We start from the raw sequence: 15,891 nt of genomic DNA on the forward strand, positions 1-15,891 counted from the left end.
GCTCCAAGAGCTCTTTCTAACCCTGGGTAAAGTGGCCAAAGTAGAAGAATAGTCCATTGAGAGGGGTTTGAAGCCATGTCACCTGGACCTGTGTCGTGGTCTGGCTTAGCAGGAGGTACTGCCTAGGACAGTCCAGCCCAGCCCAGGGCTTCACAGAATCCTGAAACATGGGATGTGCATCAGAACAGGATTGTGTAGCAAGGAGTTACCCAGTTCTGGGGCAGCAGAGGCACCAGCTTAGCAAAAGGTGCTGGACCTGCAATGGGAGGTTGCAAAGGACAGTTCTGTGTCCTCCCTCATGATGGCCACTGGCTGTTCACTGTCACCATCATGTCCTCACATGTGGTGGCTGCTGTCCATATCCCCATAGCAGTGGGTTGAAGGATAGGGCTGAGCCTGGCCCCACAGCTTGAACCACACTGAGTCTCTCTCTACAAGGCCAAGCATCTGTCTGTAACAGGGGCAGCAGCTGAATGTGGGTCTCACACTGAAGACAGAGAGCTGTCCATGGAGTTTTGGGTGGATCTGGGCTCCTGGTGTGTTCTTTCTTCTGCTTCCCCCACAGCCATGAATGGAGGAGGTGAATGAAGTAGAGAAAGAAGATTCTGGGTTTGGGTGGCTGCAAGGTGCATCCAAAAAGTCACCCCTCCACAGTAACCAGTAAAGTGCCACATGGCCAAAGCACAGACTGGGAGATGCTTTCACAGCCCTGCTGCCTCTGAATGGGCCTTTCCTTCTAGCAACACAATTTCCTGATTGATATCCCCATTATCACAGGATAAAAGACGTGGAAGGGTTATTTGGGGTCAGGAAGGTGAACCAGGACAGTGGGAGACTTAAATAACACCAGCTCACCTGAGGCTGGGGTTCCTTGAGGCCTGTGAGTCACAGCAGGTGTCTCCTCCCCCAAAAAAGTGCTCAAGATGGAGTTCAGGATTCACGGCTGATGCACAGACTCTGGCTGAGGGCTCCAGGCTGGGGTGATGCTGGATCTGAAACTATTTCACTTGCAAAGTGCATTCAGATCCCACAGTTTCAGGACTCCCTGTGACTGCTGCAGGCCTTGGAAAGATCATCACCCAGTGCAGAGGAGTGAGAGGATTTTGGTCTAGGAGCAGGAACTGGTTTAATTCAGATTAAGCCCCTTCCATCATGAACAGTGCTGGAGATGTCGTTAATTAAACATTTGCAGTGTTTTTTGACAGCTCCAAATGTAAAGCACTGCTCAGTGGGGAGACAGGGAGCCCCCCTCAGAGAGATGGGTCCTCAACACACTCCCAGGGGTTCCCGAACACACTGCCCCTCCAGCTGTGACATGGGACATCAACAGGTCCTGAAACAGTTGGACATGCTCTGGCAGCAGCCAGGAATTTGAAGTCAGTCTGGAGAACGTGTCAGGCCTATCACTCCTGGCAGCAGCAGCAGTAGCAGCTCTTATCTGCGATTCCTGTTCCTCTCCCTCAGCAGTGAACACCAACCACATCACCACCTCTTGACGATTTCTCGCTCAGTGAAATGTCCTTGGGAACCCAGGGCTCTGGCTGATCACCCTATCAATAGAATTCTTGCAAAAAATCACACTGAAGAGGCCCTATTGAAAACTACCATTCAGCTGAAGCAGAGATATTTCCTCAGGAAGGCACTGACTGAAATTATTTTTGAAGCAGCATGTCCTGATGTTGGAGAGCTTTTCTCCATGTGCCTCACTCTGCTTTAACTTTTCTGTTTGCTTTTTATTCCAGTTTGGTCGTGGTGGTTCATATCCACCACTCAGTTCTTTGAGACCTTATAACACCTGTCAATGTTCAAAATGTCACTTATTCCAGTATGCCACCCTGCTCCTGGCAAAACTTGGAGTCTGGATGCCAAGTTGCTTGGACCAGGGAGCTTTGATGTCTCCATGGTAAACCTGGAATTTCTGCAGCAGTCCCTGTGGGATGGAAGTGTCACTCTTCCCCTGCAGTTCAGTGGGAGCAGCGTGGATATGCTGTTCCTGGAGGCACTGCAGCTCCCGATGCAGCTCAGGGCTGTGGAGAGGAGTGGAGGTTTTCCTGCACACTCAGCCGTGTTTGTGTGTTGTCCTCTAGCGGCAGGCTGAGGTCTGGGAGAGGAGAGAGCTGCTCCACAGCCACCCCGCTGCACTCCACTGCAATCCCTTCTGCTTTTAAAGGATGGAGCTGAGATCCTTGGGACCAAACATGGGGGGATTTGGCTGAGTGTGATCCTTGAGCGTGGGGTGCCTCTGAGTGGCAGTCCCAGGTGATGTTTCTCCTGCTGCCTCCTACAGCTTGCTTAAAACCAGGAATTTAAAAAAAAACAAAACAAAAACAAAACCCAAACTGTGGGAAAATTTAGAATACAGCCTAAGTGGAGAACAAGGTCCAGTTGGTGTGAGTTGCAAGCACAGCCATGGCCTCAGCTGGCCAGGGGCACAGAGGGGTGGTGGCAGTGGGCTGCATTCCCCGGCACATGCTCTGAGGGGCTCTGACTTTGGATTCCAGGTTGCACCTGAGGAGAGCCAGGACTTCGTGTGTCAGCACTGGCCAGATCCTCTCTGCGAGCCAGAAATGAGATGCCAAACAGGCTTTGGCCTGAGGATTGTGCCTGGCAAGGTTTTCTGGAGCTGGTGGCACTCAAAGGCTGACAGAGTTGCTGTGGAGCCCCAGCTGGGGCAGGGCTGCAGCCACACCCTCACGACAGGCACTGATGTCCCCTCCTGCAGAGCCACAAGGCCTCTGTGAGCCCTGATGCTACAACGTGCTGACCTTGCCTCTGGCACTCAGCAGTGCTCTCCCTGCAGAGTGCAGGGAGGTGATGTTGCTCCTCCAAAGGTGGTGCCAATGCCCTGGACATCCAGCTGGAAAACTGGTGATGCCAGCTGAGTCAAAGTGCTGGAGGCTGTTTGTTTCTGTCCTCAGCACGGGCCTGCCGTGGGGGCTCTGGAACAAACCCATGAATGTGTCTCCTGCCCTATTCTTGTAGGACAACTGGTTTTGCCCTCTTATTATTTTCTTCCAGATTTTATAGGGTTCTGGGTCAACCCAGTATGATCCCAGCTTGGCTGTTGATCTCCAAGGACAACCAGTCCATACTGCAGACCTGGAGGATGCTGGCTGTGTTTCACTGCCAAGGTTCCAGCAGGGACCAAGACAATGCTGTGCTACACACTGGGGAGGACAGCAGCCAGTCTGTCCCTCCAGGAGGGCTTGCAGGGGCAGGAGGGGATGCAGAGAGCCTTAGGCAGGGCACAGGGTCACCAGAGAAAGAATAAGCATCACCAGGATTGGCCCATGTGTGCCATGGCATTCACTCATCCCCCTCACCTGACATCTCTGTGAGGGGACACTCCTGGGACATGATCTCTCTTTAAGGAAGGCTCCTCACACTTGCCATCCCTGGCTCCTCCTGAAGCTGATCCTGTAGGTTCTGGGTGGAGCAAGTTGTGATCCAAACCAGCAGGGATGGAGCAGGATCCAGGAGTCTGGAATTTGGATGTGTCTGTGAGCCCAGACATACCTGTGGAGCCATCCAAGGTCAGGGGCAGAGGCAAAGGCCAGAGGAATGTTCCTGATCCTGCTCCCATCAGGGCTGTCCAAAGGCTGGAATAGTTCTGTCAGGCTGTGTGTGAGTCTGGGCCCAGACTCCCAGAGGCTTTCCAAAATGGAACTGCAAACACTTGCAAACAAGCAGAAGGTCCCAGTGGCCAGCATGTGGCTCCAGCTGGGGCACAGGGAGGACAGGAGCAGGTAGCCATGCTTTCTGACAGTGGCAAGGACTGGTGCCTGTGAAATCACACAGACAAGGATGGTTCCAGCCTGATACCCAGGGCACAGAGCAGCACAGTCTTCAGAGGCACTTTAACTCCTTGCTCTGGGAGGCACTGCTGGTGAAAAGTCATGGGGCAGACCTGTGGCCCCATGCCCTGCAGAGAAGAGGGACAGAGGTGCAGAGCCAGGTAGGAGATCTGTTAGGTGGAGCAGAACCCTTGTCCAGTGTCCTACATGCTTGAAAACCCTTTTTAGGAGCACATGCATCTCAGCTGGGTCAGGGAGCCACAGCCGTGGCAAGCCTTGCTTGTGGCAAGAGGGGTTGAGGAGTGATCAGCAGCTCTCCTGTCCCTGGAGAAAAAAACTAAAACACAAGAAATTCCACCTTAACATGAGGAAGAGCTTGTCACATTGAGGGTGGCAGAGCACTGGAACAGCTTGCCAGGGAGGTCATGGATTCTCCCTTTGGAGACGCTCGAAACCCACCTGGACATGTGCCTGTGTCACCTGCTCCAGGTGATCCTGCCCTGGCAGGGGCTTTGACTGGTTGGTCCCTTCCAACCCTGTGATTCTATGAATTCCCTTCCATTTCTATGATTCCCCTACCTTCAATCTGTGCTGGCCCCAGCACTTCTGCTCACCAGGAGGTGGCCAACACGAGCAGCTGATGAGAAAGGATGCTGGAGATCCTGGGGGCACCCGGATGCAATCCTGCTGGAAGGATCAGGTGGAAGAGATGGTGGGCAGTGGGCATTCCACACCATGACTGCTGTCAGAGCCTGATTTCATGGAGATGTCCAGCTGGGGATGTGGCAGGGTGAAATGGGCTCCCTGTCATGGGAGCAGGGGCTCATTACTGTGTTGTGCCAAGATGTGGAGAGGCTGGACTCTGTGCCCTGGGGAGAGCAGGGGCCAGGGAAGAGGCTGGGGTAGAGGTTCAGCACTGGAGAAACTGTGGGATGGAGGAGCTGTGGTGCTCCAGCAGCCACCATCAGGCTCTCATGTCCATGGACCCCCAGATCTGTGGGGTGGCTATCCCTGTCTCCTGTCACTTGGCAACACTAGCCCAGTGTGCCCCTGCTGTGGCAGCCACGGGAAGGGCAGCAGGGAGTAGGAAGGGGTGTCCAAACAGGAATTGTCTTGCTCCTCTCCAGCGTTTTGACCTCTGCACGGGGGGCTGATGGAGGAGGGCAGCGGCTGGATGCTGCTTGTCTGAAGCATGATAAATATGAACAACATGGCATGGCCCAGAACTCACTGGGCAGCCCAAGCCAGAGGCTTGTTTTGTTTTAGTGTTTTGTTGTCTTTCTCTCCCCCTCTGGGTTTCATGGCTCTTGAGCTGCAGGGCTGGAAAATTATTCATCCAAACCGCAGCTCCCACAACACCCTCTGGAAGCATCTGTGGCTCCAGACTCCAGTGCAGCAGTGGGTGGGAGGTCATAAATTCATCATCGTCACCAGCTTGGCCTCCTGTGGGGCAGGACATGAAGCACGGAGCAGAGGGCTGTGCCACAGCCACAGACTGTGTGACCATCACAGCCACAGTGTACTCACTGGGCAAAACCTGTGGGCCACTTTGTGTGACAAATCCCTGTCCCGTGCCTGTCCTGGAGATGAGAAGGTCCCCCCATAGCTGTGTGGAGCAGCTGTGCTTTAGCTGCAGATGTCTGCAGGTTCACCTTGGCTGCTGGCTCTGCTGGGAACACTGTGGTGTCGTTTTAGCCAGATGTGAGCTGAGGCATGACTCAGTCCTGGAGTCATGGAAGCTCTGCAGACATTAACATGACTCGCCACCATGCCTTTAACTTCCTTCCTTATGTGTCAGAGCCAGCTCTGTGCCACCAGCCGTGGGTGACAGGGCAGCAGCCCTGTGCCCTGTCCTGGGACTACTGTCCCTGTGCACAGACACACAGGAGAGCCAGGAGCACTTTCCCAAGGGGCTGTGGAAGGCTCCTGGTGCACTGCCTGTGCCCTGAGGCAGGCAGACAGGCATGTGCTGTACTGAGCTCCGATGGGACGAGCACTGGTGTGGGGCAGGAGCCAGCAGGGCTCACCCCACCCTCTGCTTGGTCACTGCCATCACAGTGTGGCCTGGGGTGTGGCCAGTTTGTTCCATGTGGATGATGTTCTGCTCTTCTCCATGACAGCAATTCTGTCCCATCCTGAGGCCTCCCTCCTGTGCCATCAGGTGTGGAGCCAAACCCAGACCCTCTCCACAAAGAGCATGGCTTTGAGCAAGGCCTGAGCCATCATGACTGAGCACCACAGGGTAGCTCTGAGTGTGAGAAAACAGCAAAGAGAGGTGGGGGGGTTCCTGCCTCTCCTTATCCCTGGCAGCTGCCCCTTTTGGAGGAGATAGCCCTGGCTGGGCTGTGGGACACCCTGGGAGATGCACTTGGGAGCAGAGCAGGACTTGTTCCTGCAGAGCCGTGGGCTGCTGAGGGGTGATGCAGAGCCAAAGGGACAGTGCCCACCCATCCAGGGGAGGCAGCCAGCAGCACAAGTCCCACACATTGGCTGCCAGGCCCTAGAGAGAAAACCCCTGTCAGCCTTTTTCTGTGCCCCTCACAAGGCTCTTGCTACTCCACAGCATCCTCACTGGCCTGTGACTGGTCCTGCTTTGCAGGTAGGGCACTCCACAGATTTTGAAATCCTCTGAGACCATGAGCTTCAGGTGTTTTAACATCCCAAACCATGCAGGGACATACAGGTGCAAAGGCTTGTCCTTGCTGAGTGGAGACTGCACACCTTGAACAAGAGCCTGATGCTGAACCTCATCTCTACACACACCTTGGAGACTTAACTGTGCTTAGCACCCAGGATTCCTGGGCCATGCAAAGCCAGGAGAGCCACAGGCTCTGTCCAGCAGCACCAGCAGGGTGATGATGGAGTTGGATCCAGGTCTGGGTCCCCTCTGCCCTGTTTGAGGGCACAATACCAGCCCTTTTCCATAGCAGCAGCTCCCACTCCTTCCCACACAGGGAGCTCTGCCTTCATGGGTTTTGCAGGCCAGATGTGCTGAGGGTGAAGCAGAGAGAGCTCCAAGTGGGTGGGATTGAGTCTCCAGTGTGAAAGTATCAGCATTTTCACTGTTCTTCCAGGGATATGTCAGAGTGGACCTGCAGGTCCTGGCAGAAAGGCTGCTGTCTTGTAGCTCAAGAATTATTTTTAAGGCTGGATGCAGCTGGAGGGTGAAAGGTGGACATCAGGGCTGTTTCCAGAGAAGGTCTAAGGAGGATGGGGCAATGTGCATGTGTGAGCAGCACACATGGGCTTTGAGACTTCTCCTTTTTGGGCCCTCTTGCTGTAAAACCCCCAGCACTGATGAGGTTCTGTGCTGCTGCACAGGTCTAAACTTCCCAGCCTGTCAGCTCCAAACTCTGGACAGACAAGTGGCACGTCATTCTTTGGACCAGGTCTGATTTTGCAGCTTGCTAGCTTGATGTTAACACCCAGTGTGCCCTGGTGTGTCCTCCCATGGTGGCCCAGAGGCAATGGCAGGTGCTGCTGCTGCAAAGCACAGGGACCTCGTGTGCAGCCATCAGCCCAACCCTGCTGATCCCAGCTACAGGGCTGTGGAAATGAATATTTCCCTCTTGTGATCCTCATCCTGCAGCACCAGTGTGGGTTAGGAGTTAGTGGTTACATAAAAGTCATAAAGCCATCAGCCTCCCTGTGAGCAAGGGCAAGGGCTGGGCTGCTCCCAGGGCAACATCGTAAATCCTTTTGTGCACATGAGAAGATCCACTGAGCTTCACAGGGCCTTTTCATGTTGGAAGTATTCACTCATCCTCCTGGAGAGCCCCTGGCATGTTGGCATCTCACCAGGAAAAGCAATGTAACAAGTCACTGGATGGTCACTTGTGCAGGCTGAGCAGTGAGGGACAGGCCACATCACACTGTGGGTGACCCTGGCACAAAGATCTAGTGACATGGAAACATTTCCAAACAGCAGCTGGATCCAGGACAATGCAGGTCAGGATGGGTGAGGCTGGCTGTGGGCACACACAGCATGTCCAGGGTGGGGGGAAAACCAGCAGGGCTAAAGCTCTGTGCTGCCTGGGTTTCCTCCAGCCCAGGAATGCTGCAGCTCAGAGAAGAGCAGGGAATACAAAGGCAGAGGGAACTGAGCAGCTCTGCCTGCAGCACAGAAGGTGTGTTGGGTGCAGGGAGAGCCAGCTGTGCCCTGCCTGTGCCCACAGCTGGGCAGTGGCTGCAAGGGACAGCAGGACATGTGGCTGGGGCTGCACAGCACTGCTGGGTGGGGGAGCAGGAGGTGCATGGGGGGAGCAGGAGGTATGTGGAACAGCAATTGCTAAAGAGCAACAGGATTTAGGAGAGGAAAAAAAGGATACTGGGTTGCAAAAGAGGCCTCATCCCAGGGCTGGGATGGCTGATGCTGAGGTGCCCTGGGTGTCCCATTCTGGGGTGCAGATCCTTGTTTTGGAAGAGGGAGAAGCTGCTTGTGGAAACACAGGGGCATTAGGATGAGTGGTCAACTCAGTCACCCCCCTGGGGCTCTCTGCTCTTTATAGCAAGTTTTGGGACCCCTCATCATACCTGTTATGTGTCCTCACCCCACAGGGCATGGTGTAGTGGGCAGGAGTGTGGGCCAGAGTTACAGCTTTGAGACTGCACTGTAACCCCACACTGCCTAAAGGGGTCAAGAAGGGCAAACAGTCCCAGATACAGTTTTTCCTACAGCAGGAATATGCTTGTGAAACCATCTTTGTTTTAACTCTTCCTTCTGTTCTGCACTTGCAGCTCAATGAACTGAGCTGCTGCTTGTGATTTCAGCTTGTGCTTTCAAGCCCCTGCTTGCAGAGCAGCTGTGTCCCTGCATGGACAACCCAGTTCCCAGAGCTGCAGGACTGCTGGGGCTGACATCTGCTTACCAGGATGTCAGCTGAACCAGGTGGCTTTGCCCTGGTCCTTGGTGCTGAGGAGCTGGCAGGTTGACAGCTTTGAGCCCAGGCTTCATCTGAAAATGTGTCCCTTCCTCATAAAGCTGTGGGTGGGCTGGAGACTCCCTGCAGAAGCATTGCCTCAGGGGAAGGAGCAGATGAGAGTGAGCAGAAGCTGCTGTGTGCATCTGGAGTGCCCAAGGGACACTGCAGTGTGCCATGGCTGGGGACACAGCTGCCCTTTTGGGAACAGCTGCTCTGCTGTGCCTTCACATCAGTGGGACCCTCAAAAGCCAAGCCTCCCTCGCAAGCACACACTTTCCTAGGGCTGTTTATTGTTTGTACCTAAGGCCATTCCACCAGCCAACACAAGCCAGCTGCCACAGTGCTCTGTGCACAGCACATCTGAGAGCTCCACACGCTGGTGCCCACAGGCATGTGGAGATCATGGTGCTCCTGCTGGGCCTCAGGGACCCTGCAGAGCCCCTCAGTGTGTGGTGAGGAGGGTTAGAGAACCTTCCAGGCACCAGGAATCCCAGGAGATGTCCAAAGGAGGAGAGCATCCTGCCCAGCCCCTCACCATGTGTGCACTGAGAAGCTGCAGCAGTGCGTTGCAGGACACTGTCCATCTGTCCAGGACACCTCATGTCACAGCTCATGCCACGTGGGGGACAGTGGCAGGGGAGGTCACCACTCGCTGCAGGCCTTGCTCTGTGCCAAGAGTCCCATGGAGCTCTCACCAGCTCCCAGCCCTGTGCAGGACCTGCAGAGGGGGAGGCAGAAGGGTGCCAGGAAGGGCCAGGTGGTGTCAGGGCTGGTTCTGAGCGATGATGTCCTGCATGCAGCTGTACAGAAGCATGTACTGGTCCTGCAAGAGAGAAAGGGGGGTCAGAGGCAGGTTTCTGACAGAGACCTGGTCACAGATTAACCTTGCAGTTTGCCTTAAAAAATCCTAACTAAGCAACAGTGTCTGACAGCAGAGCAGGATTTGCTCTCCCAAGTAGTCCATGATGGTTCTGTGTCACCTCAGTCATCCAGAAAGAAAGAATCAAATCTGTTACACCATCTCTGTTTCCCTTCTTCATCACCCCATAAAGGGGCTGAGAGGAACATCCCATCCCATCCCATCCCAGATGGAGAGAATAATGTCATTGGGCTTCCTCCATGTGCCCCAATGCCTTTTGGATGTGCTGTGGGGTTTGCATCCAAAACAAGAGTAAAGAGCAACTCCAGTGATGCTGCAGGACATGGAGCTGGAGTGCACAAGTCTGGCAGTGACCTGAGGCCACAAGGGAAGACCTCTGGACCAGAAGTTTCCCTTGGCACAGTCCCAGGGTACCAGAGTCAGGTGCTGACAGCAGATCAGGGTAGATGCTTGCTGGCTCACAGAGGTACAGCAAAATCTGTGTGGGTTTAGCCCAGCTGCACTGTTTGGGTTTTTTTAAGATCAAGAAACTGATTGATCAGCTCCAAGTGTGGCTTCAGAGATCTCAAGTCCCCTGTGAATTTGATAAGAGATTCTGCCCAAATGCCAGGCAGCCCCAAAACAACACCAGGCTACAAACAGCCAGGACTGAGCAGGCAGGATGTGGGGAAGGTAAATGGGGTTGTACTGAGGGCACAGAGCTGGAGGGCAGGGTTGGAATCACAAGGCAGAGGACAGGGGGGATTAGGGACTTGCAGAGGGGCCCAACCAGCTCGTTAATGCGCTGGCTGAGCCGCAAGTCACGAGGAGCCTCCTCCCTGTGGAGGGTTCAGCCCCACGGAAGGGCTGGGAATGCCACGGATCACACAATGGCTGAGGCTCCAGGTCACCAGAGCGGGTTTGCAATGAGTCGGGGCTGATTGTGCAATGGGCAGTGACAGCCCGGGGCTGGCTGACTGCAGCCCAGGCACACTCAGTGCACAGCTACATGCAAGGCCACATCCCCTGGGACACACACCACACTGGGGCTCGTGGTGCTTCGTATCCGACACTTATCCATGGATATCCATCAAAGGTTCATCTTCCCCCTTGCTTCCCCCTCCAAAATCTGATGCCTCCAGCACGACAGCAGCCAATGACCTCGCCAGACATAAAGGGGTGCTAGCAGGAGGAGGCTGGAGGGCAGCCCTGCTGCTCTGAGGGTAGCAGCTCCTCTGCTGCCCCCCTTCAGCTGGATAGCAGCATTTGATGGACACTTGCTGTGCTTTTATGGGCATTTTGTGTCCCTGCAGGGCGAGGCGCCGCGGGAACACAAAGCAGCTCTGAAGAGAGGGCAGCAGACGCCTTGCCCTCCTCTGGCTCCCACCATGCACATGGTTCACATTAATTAAGAATGTAATTAGCTTCTTGAAGGAGGCTCTGCAGCTGGGAAGCCTTGGAGAGATCTTCCCCAGCTCTGTGGGGAGCATTTCCAGGCATGTGCATCAGCTCATTCAGCAGCTGCAGCAACTGAAGCATGTCCAGAGGCATTGGTGCCACGAGTGCCCATCAGGACTGGCACAGCAAGGCTGGGCTGGCATGGAGCAGCATCATCAGACAGTGCTGCAGCAGTGCTACACTGCATTCCAGCATTCTGACAGTGCCTGCTAATGTGGCACCGTGTCCCACTGTCCCCCAGGATGCCACACCAGGCTCTGGGTCTGGGGGATGTGGCAGGAAAGATACTGGCCAAGGGGATACCCAGCAGACTGTGGGTCCCCAGGCTGACAGCCATGCCCAGGAGCCAAGGGCAAGCAGACAGGTTGTGTAGGATGACAGTGATGCTCCACAATTCCCAGAGTACAATGGGAAGAGTGCCTTACACTTCCTGTGAGCTCTCATGCAATTTAACTGATCTTAAATCCAGAACCGAGGAAGTGGAAAACTCTTGCCTGGGAAAAGTGCCCTTAGCCCTTGGTGGCTGGCAGAGCCACAGAGCAGGGAATAAGCATGAAGTGAATCCCTGCTGAGGCTGGATGAGCTCCCAGGCAGCAGGGAGCACCCAGGATGGGCAGGATGCTGCCAGCTCCAGGCAGGTCAGCACTGAGACTTTGCTCCGCCCTACCCACCAGCCCTTCTCCTTCCCACCTACCAGAGTTGGGGTCATGAGGCAGCAGCTTCTGGCTAGCTGGAGGGTCACGCCATAGATGTCCACAGTTCTCTCAGCTTTCATCTGGTACAACAGGCAGTCCAGGGAGATCAGTGTCCCTATCTGGCTCACGTCACCACTGCAGGGAACAAGGAGGCTCACTGCTGCCAGCCCAGGCTGAGATGAACCTCTTTGGAAGAGGGCACCAGTCCAAGGAGCACTTTGGCACTGTGGGACTGTGACCTCTCTCTGTGTGCAAGCGAGTGAGGACAGCAGGGCTGTTCCTGGCATCCCTGCAGTGAGCCCAGGGATGGCCTGGGCACCTCAGCCTGGGAATGCTCTACCCACGCTCCCACCTGGCCCAGCCCTGTTTGCCCTCTCTTCTCCGAGCCCTGGGCAAAGCACTGCTCCCTGTGACCTCCCAGGCTCAGAACTTCCACTTCCCATGGACATGAATCAACAAGCCCCAGGGGCACGGAGGGGAAGGCTTGTTGGTACCACACCAAGGAGCTGTGCAGCCTGGTGGCCCCCAGCCCTGGGAGGTTGCCCACGGATGGAGCTGTAACCTGGGGTACCTGCAGTGCAGCAGGAGAGGACCGACTCTCCTCCGGTGGGGTGTGCAGCGCCTGACAGCCACGAGCAGCTCCACCAGGCTCTGCACATCAGGCTGCTTCTTGCTGCTCCAGAGCGTGTACAGGAACCTCTGCACCTGCCTCTCCTTTGCCTTCTTCTCCTGTGAGACACAAAGAGCTGACGTGGCTCTTGGGGAGGGATGGGCAAGCTTGGATGCAGAGGAGCCCCATCTCTCCCATCCTTAGGCTCTCTAAGGCTTCCCTGAGCTCACTGCCAGCTTCCTCTGAAGCTGTCAAGGAATCTCTGCTGGAGCACTGCCCACCACCCACACAGCAGGTACAATGACCCTGCCAACCTGCTCTCCTCCCCACAGCACCCTGAGCTGCTCCTGGAGAGGGGACTGAGAACTGGGTGGGCCTTTTCAAAGGGGTCAGAAACACCTATCAGAAAGGGATGGGGGAAGCCCCCATGGCCTCTCCCACATATCTCCTGTGTGCACTCAGTTCTGCATGTTGCAATCCAGACTCACTCCTGCATTTGTGGACTGCTGGCACTCTGCTCTTGCAGCCTGGAGAAATCCCCACAGACCTTTCATCCCCAACAGATCCCTAGAGATCCCATCCCAGGAGGTGGGAGCCAGGCCAGCCCCATGGACACATACATGTTTCAGTCTGAGCTGGGTGCATCTCCATCCCTGGACAAGCTTCTCTGTGTCACACTGGATGGTCAGTGTCTTCATGCAGAGTGAGTCTCCTTCCAGGGGCCAGCACACCTCACCTGGGACCTGTGTGCAACAGGGAGTTTGGCCTCCTGCTGGTGGTCATTGTCATACCATTGTCATTGTCCATCCTCGGGGTCTGTGGCCAGGCTGGACCAAGAGCACCCCCAGCATCTCTCCATGTCAGTTCATCCCCCTAAACCCTGAGGGAGTTCTGGGAACAGCAGCAGATTCAGCCAGCTCCTCTGGGAGCCCAGAGCTGCCTGGCTGTGGGAATCTGCTCAGCCAGTGTCCACACCTCAGCTGGGCAGAGCAGGAGCTGCTGCCCTTGGTGCCACAAAGATGCAGCTTGAAGGACTCCAGATGAGGCCAGGCATGGGGGGCAGACAGGCCTTGTCTCCCATGACAAGCTGTAGAAGCACCTGGACACAGGAAAAGTCCAGCTTTGGCTAACATTGAGCTGCACCCAGGACTCAGGAGACAGTGAAGTTTCAAGAGCTCTGCTAGTCCCAACTCCACTGAACAGATTCCACTCTGCAATTGTCGGTTGATCTGCTGAGTTTATCAGACCTCACCTGGTAGAACAAGGCCCTGGAAAGAAACTTAAAATTCCTTTTCCTGAGGTAAAGACAAACAGAACCCTTTGACTAAAGTTATACAAAATTTTTAAACTGGTATATTTTCCAAGACCATGGCACAGGTGGGCACAGGGCCTTACCTCCCCCTTCTCCTGCCATGGGAGAAGTGTTAGGATTGTGTGAACATCCTGTTCCCACACCAGGGTCCAGAAGTCCTCCATGGTCTGCTTGTCAGGGCCATGGACAGCCAGATAGTCCCTATTGGAGCTGCAGCCCTGGTGAGGAATGCAAATGTTACCCTCCTGCAGGAAAGGGTGGTCTGTCAGCCCAGATGGCTGTGGGAGAAGTCAGGGAGAGGAGAGGAGAGGAGAGGAGAGGAGAGGAGAGGAGAGGAGAGGAGAGGAGAGGAGAGGAGAGGAGAGGAGAGGAGAGGAGAGCCCAAACTGAGCAGGTGAGGGCAGTGACATCCTCACAATCTCCTCTTCATGCAGTGTCACAGTGACAGTGACAAGGGCAGCAGTGCAGCAGCCAGGGCACAGGGGCACAGTGAGGATGGGGGAGCCAGGCACAGGGGTGGGCATTGCTGCTGGGGGTGTGACTCACCGGGACACGCCACACCTGCAGCAGTCCTGAGAAAGAGCCCTGTTCCAGCAGGGAAAACTTCACTCTGGAGCGATCATCTGCAAAGCAAGTGGGAGCTGGAGGGGTTCAAGGCAGTCTCGAGCTTCCGCAGACTGACTGCCACACAAATCCAATCCTTCCTTCAGCATTTCTTAGCAAAGGCACTCCCTTCTGCAGGGCACATCTCCAGCCTGTGGATGTTGGCTCCCAAAAGCCGGGTCTCTATCCCAAGCTCCTGTAGTGCAGGTCACTCAGTGTCTGAGCCAGGGGAGATCTCCCTCTCTCCAGGGACAGAGAGCCTGCAGGTGCTCCAGGCCTGCCTTCCAGTGTTTGAGCATCTTGATGGAAATTCATTATTCCTTCTCCTGAGCTGGATTACCCTCCCAAATCATCCCCCTTGTCTCTTGTCCCTCCATGGCACACCTCTGAGAAGACTCCATGTGTTCCCTGTGTCTTCCCACAGGTAGCTGAAATCACCAAGATCTCCCCTTTGCCTTCTCTCCAGGCTGAGCAAACCCACCCATCCCACTCCCAAACACCATGTGCTCCATCCCAAACACCTCAGTAGCCTTCTGGGGAGCCAACAAAGTTTCAAAACACTTTCTTGTGCTGTGGACCACCAGCCCTGGTCAGCTTGGCTCCACGCAGGAGGAACAGAAAGGAATAGGATGCAAGATGTCACAGAACTTACATGGCAGGATGCTGGAAGAGGGCCGTGTCTGCTGGCTGCCTGAAGATGGTGATGCAGAGCTGGCTTCTTCCTTGACAACTTCCAGGAGGGACTGCCAGAGTGAGAGAGTGGAGGAGGCAGTGAGTGGGAAGCGTGAGGAGCAGGAGGAACAGAGGGCTCCTGAGGACACCTGCACTCTGCAGAAGGGAGGTCATGGCTGCACATGCAGAAGCCTGAGCAGGAGTGCCAAGAGATCATCCCTGGAATAGGCTGGCAGGTCTGTGCCATGCTGTCCTGAGGGCTGCTGCTGCCCAGGTAGGGACCTGGGAAGGAGTGGGTGCTGGACAGAGCCTGAACACTGCAGAATGGGCATGCAGTGCCATGGAGAGGGGACACTGCCACAACACCCAGGGAACTGGTGTCAACTCCACTCAGGAGGCACTCACGGGGTGTCCCCAGCCCGAGCAGGTACAGTCACTGCCCAGGTGCCCTCAGCACACTCAGCCATGCCACACTCAGCCATGGCAGCACTCCCTGCACCTGCCCAGGAAGCTCTCACCTCGTACTCCCTCAGGAAGCCCATGTGGGACTTGGCTGCCTTCTGGGCATAGTGCTGGGCAAAGCTCTTCAGCGGGATGGGGCAGGACCTGCAGGGAGAGCCAGGCCATGAGGGTGAGGTGAGCTCACTCAGCAGCACCCAGCCTGTGTCTGCAGCAGGTGAGCAGGGCTGTGGGCAGAACTTCACTCCTCGAATGCCAGGGATCTCCCAGGCTCCCAGCCCAGCTCTGGCCCCTGACAAACTGCTCTCTCCTGGACAGAGGCAGGTCTCAGGGGTGGCACAGCCCAGGGCTCATTCCCGAGAGACAGCAAGGACAAGGACATCCTGTTCTGCATGAGGGAGGAGACAATCTGACCATAAAGACAGGTGTGCGACCTCCAGATGTAGCCCCAAGACAATGAGATAGGTGGTCAAAGCCAGGCCCAGCAGGACCCTGCTCCATCCTCTT

At 55.5% G+C, this 15,891-nt stretch overlaps 1 protein-coding gene across 3 annotated transcripts in view; it reads right to left on the minus strand.

Moving 5' to 3' along the window:
- Window positions 1-8,986: 8,986 nt before the first annotated feature.
- LOC146426871 (receptor-type tyrosine-protein phosphatase V-like) overlaps window positions 8,987-15,891 on the minus strand; it is a 40,693-nt gene continuing 33,788 nt past the window's right edge. For 2 of the 3 annotated variants that reach the window (XM_085083259.1, XM_085083258.1), the window contains 8 exons: window positions 15,444-15,531; window positions 14,906-14,996; window positions 14,197-14,273; window positions 13,734-13,868; window positions 12,959-13,081; window positions 12,300-12,457; window positions 11,728-11,863; window positions 8,987-9,539 (listed from right to left, as the gene is read on the minus strand). In XM_085083259.1, coding sequence (XP_084939385.1) covers window positions 9,480-9,539; window positions 11,728-11,863; window positions 12,300-12,457; window positions 12,959-13,081; window positions 13,734-13,868; window positions 14,197-14,273; window positions 14,906-14,996; window positions 15,444-15,531 — 868 coding nt within the window. In that variant the 3' untranslated portion in view covers window positions 8,987-9,479. Of the gene's footprint in view, window positions 9,540-11,727; window positions 11,864-12,299; window positions 12,458-12,958; window positions 13,082-13,733; window positions 13,869-14,196; window positions 14,274-14,905; window positions 14,997-15,443; window positions 15,532-15,891 lie in introns of those variants that run through there. The other variant, XR_014856649.1, reaches the window with a different exon arrangement.

The sequence above is a fragment of the Lichenostomus cassidix genome, chromosome 26 (assembly GCF_008360975.1).
Source record: "Lichenostomus cassidix isolate B80296 chromosome 26, HeHo_3.0, whole genome shotgun sequence".
NCBI classification, from domain to species: domain Eukaryota; kingdom Metazoa; phylum Chordata; class Aves; order Passeriformes; family Meliphagidae; genus Lichenostomus; species Lichenostomus cassidix.